The 4,092-nt window shown below is 46.0% G+C and overlaps 1 protein-coding gene across 1 annotated transcript; it reads left to right on the top strand.

The window, feature by feature from the left end:
- Nucleotides 1–3,227: 3,227 nt before the first annotated feature.
- Nucleotides 3,228–4,092, top strand: LOC106148540 (THAP domain-containing protein 4-like; the record flags this gene model as incomplete). Its single annotated transcript, XM_013514442.1, is given in 1 exon segment — nucleotides 3,228–4,092. A coding segment is annotated over 1 exon segment (503 nt), but the record flags the coding sequence as incomplete, so codon positions are not given.

The following is a 4,092-nucleotide window of genomic DNA, read 5'->3' as shown; positions in this document are numbered from 1 at the left end:
GAGCAAGGATGCTTGATTTAAAAATCTGGCTCTGACAGGGCTGGGTGTGTGTGGTGGCAAAGACTGTAACACAGCACTAAGACGGCTGACACGGTGAATTTAACGCAATCCTGAACTACATAGGGAGACCCGGTCTCAAAAAAACCCCAAATAAAAATAAATTAAAAAGGCTAGCCCCGCCACATCGATGTGTGATCTTGAGCTAGTTACATGACATCTGTACTCCTTTGTTCCTCTTCTATAAAATGAGGATATGATCCACCTCAGAGCAGTGCTGTGAGGACTGAATGAGAAGGTATTTAGCACAGCACCTAGACGTTCACTGAGTAAGCACTTGTGTAAGTTTTAGCTGTTGCTGTTATTCTGATACAGACTCACCATGTTCTGGAACAGTTGCCACTTCCTGCCTCTGACAAATCACCGGAGGACAGCAAGTGCTCTGCAAATTTTCGGTGCATAAAACTTCCTTGACGGTTTGTTTTCCCTGCTTTCTCCTGTAGACATGACTAGAGAGGCCACAGACCTTTTTTTGGATCACATTTTAAAATTTTGACCCCAATCCCTGATCAGCCATTGTTCTTTGCTATCCCCTTCTTAGTTGTTTTTCTTGGGGGAAATAGGAAGTTGACAGCTTTTCAAAAATTTGTCTTTATATCCTAAAGTATAAGTTAATTTTCATTGCTTGTCAATGGTAGTTTTTCACTTGTTTCTGCTGACAATACTGAGGATCAAACCCCAGACCTCCTCATGCCAGGAGAGCAATCTACCACTGAGCTACACCCCAAGCCCAAAGGTAGAGTTCTTATTTACTATTTTTTTCCGGTACCGGGAATCGAACTCACGACCTCAGGCTTGCCAGGCAGGTGCTGTGCCACTGAGTTAAATCCCCAGCCCCCCTCAATGGTAGAGTTCTTAATAAATGTATCTCTGCTGTAATGTGAAGGACTGTTTTCCCCCAAAATTCATATGTTAAAATCCTGAAGTAACAGTATTAGGAGATGGGACTTTTAGGAGGTCATTAGATCATGAAGGCAAAACCCTAAGGAGTAGGATTAAGGTCCTTATAAAAGAAGCCTGAGAATAACGCCTTGTCCTTTCTACCATGTGGACACAGGGAAAAGGCATCCTCACCAGGCCCTGAATCTGCCAGTGCCTTGATTTCGACTTTTCAGACTCCCGAGGGAAATAAACTTCTGTTGTTTATAAGCCAAGTAATTTATGGTACTTTCTTACAGTAACCTGAGTATATGAAGACAATTTTAAAAATAACATGTTATTTTTCTGATCATTAAAAGTTATATGTGCTTGGGGCTGGGGATGTAGCTCAGTGGTACAGTGCTTGCCTAGCACGCTTGAGGTCCTGGTTTCAGACTTCATCACCCCAAATCACCATCACCTCAATAAACAAACAATGCAAACATACAGGACTTGGCAACAGACAGTGAAAGGCCCTGGTAATTCCTTATCCAGAGATAATTACCATTAACACCTTGTTATATAGGCTTTCGGCTTTCTTCCAAACATACAGGTAATAACATGTATAATTTAATGCAAAATAATGGAATCATACTATCACGTTGTTTTGCTGCTTGTTCTTTTTGCTTGCAGATTTCAGATGTCTTCCTACGCAGGGACAAATGGGCCTACCGCATTTTTGTTAATGGTAGCTTCAGGTGCCCTTCTGTAGACCTAGAAGAATTTGCTTAATCAGTTCCTCACTGGAATTTTATTATTAGACTATTATTAAACATGTACCATTACATGTTTCCACTATTACACACAATGCTGCAGCAAACACACTTGGTATGTTTTTGTACACATGTGTATTTTTGACATAATTTTTCCACAGATACGCAGGAAGTGTAAATTTCTACTTGTGGAACTGCCTGTTCAAAAAGAACACACATACTTTATCAAAATTTTCAAATTATCTTCCGAAAGAATCTCTCCGGTTTACTCTTTTTTTTGGGGGGGGGGTCTGAGACAGGGTCTCACCATGCAATTCAGGCTGGCCTCAAACTCATAATGACCCTCCTGCCTCAGCCTCCCGAGTGCTGGAATTATAGGCATGTGCCACCATGCCTGGCACTCTGGTTTACTCTTACAGTATGTTAGAATGCCTGTTTCTCCACATTCGTTTTCTTTTGCTTTTCTTCTTTTGAGATGGGGTTTTGCTTAGGTTGGCCTCAAACTCTTGGGCTCAAGTGGGCCTCTTGCCTCCTCAGCCTCCCAAGCAGCTAGGATTACAGGTGCATTCGACCATGCCAGCTACATTTGATTGTTTTTTGAGTATTACTTTTTTTTAAATTTATACCAATCTTGAAGTCATTTACTATTTTTTTTTTTTTTTTTAATCTAGAATCACAGTTTAAAACTCAGGGAGACCCTGCTATGGTGGTACATCCCATAATCCCAGTAGTTTGAGAGACTGAGGCAGGAGGATTACAAGATTCAGGCCAGCCTGGGCAATCTTGCGACTTAGTGAGACTGTCTCAAAATAAAAAATAAAAGGGGTTGGGGATGTAGCTCAGTGTAAAAGGGCATAGGCTCAATCCCCAGAACACAAGAGTGCAGGGAAGAAGATAGAAAAGTGGAGGAAAATACAAAAGAGTGTTTTTACGAACTGCCAAATACGTTAAACTATAAGTGTGATATTTTCAATCAAAATATCACATCACTAGTCAACAGTTTTAAGACGCTCTAACCTCCCAGATCAGCGAACCTGAGACTGTAATTAGATCACTTGCTGCACACCCTCTGCCCACGCACTGCACTTCCTCCTTGGCAGGGTGCGTAGAATAGGAGATGCTGCTAGCTTGAGGGTCAAGGAGGGAAATGGAGAAAGCAAGAGGAAGGCCTGGGCTGCACAAATCTGGTATGATTTTGTTAACCGTCTCGGTGTATTCCAGACCTCTGTTGATGCCCCTCTGTCCAGGCTGTTCTTTACTTCCGGTGTCTGATTATCAGTCTCAGCTTTTCAAAGGGCAATTCTGTCACCTCGTCTGTGAAGCACTAGAAAACTGTTCTCTTACGTGCCTCACTCTGACCCACACCTCCCCGAGTACCTGTAACATTTTGCACACGTAGCTTGCTTATTAAGAACACGGAGATGCTGAGATAACGCCTGTCCACCGGCTGACCCAGAGATCCTGGCAGAGGAAAGATGAGACTTCCAGCTCTCCCCAGGAACACATGGATTCAGATAAAAGGAGACACTGAAGTAACCGGGCCAAACCATTTATTTTGTTTGAACCAAATAATTCTAAACATCCTGCCTGACATGATTTCTTGGCCCCTGCCTCTCTTCACGCACGAAAAAACCAGCAAAGGAACTGAGACCTTAACACAAAAATAAATGGGAGGTGGAACACACCTCTCGGTACAGAACATTTTCACCAGCCGGCTTCATACATAAGGCACTTTTTGGAGAGAAGGTATGGGGGTGGGGAGAGAAGGGGCACATTCAGATGTAACAAAATCTGATTTGCAGTATGGGTTTAATAACAGAGCAGACAAACGAGGCTGAGAAATTACACAGGGTGCCTTAAATCCAGGTAATTACTTTTTCTTAGAGTTGGAAGGCACTTAAATGACTTTTTATGCAACCTCCCCTCTCAATCTTAATGTCAGGGTTTTAGTAGCAGCAGAGCCTCCTTTGCTAAGCGGCGCGGTGTCCTCGTCCAGCCTCGCTCCCGCCCGGCCGCAGCCCGCCTGGCACCCAGCCCTGCCCAGGTGCGCGAGTGAGAGGCAAGGGCTGCGCCCGCGGCGACGCCGGCTGCCTTCCTCCTCCGCCCGGTGCACCTGCTCGGCGTCTCGCAGTCTCCGCGGCCGCTCCGGGGCCGGGGCCCCGCTCGCCGCACGAGCCCCTCGGTCAGCCCGTCGGGCCCCGCGGAAGCGGCCCGACCCCCGGCGGGCGCGGCGGGCGAGCGCTCGCAATCACATGGAGGCCCGGGCCCGCCCCATTGGCTGCGGCCGGGCCAGTCGCAGCGCTCGCAGGCTGCGGTTGGTCCCGGAGCTGCAGCGCCTGCACGGGCCCGGAGTCCATGTTACGCTTTGTCTAATTCCCCTCGTTACAGAGTCATGTGCTGCTGC

Source organism: Chinchilla lanigera, unplaced genomic scaffold (assembly GCF_000276665.1).
Source record: "Chinchilla lanigera isolate Chin_1 unplaced genomic scaffold, ChiLan1.0 scaffold00022, whole genome shotgun sequence".
NCBI classification, from domain to species: domain Eukaryota; kingdom Metazoa; phylum Chordata; class Mammalia; order Rodentia; family Chinchillidae; genus Chinchilla; species Chinchilla lanigera.
This window is presented reverse-complemented; position numbering and strand designations above follow the sequence as displayed.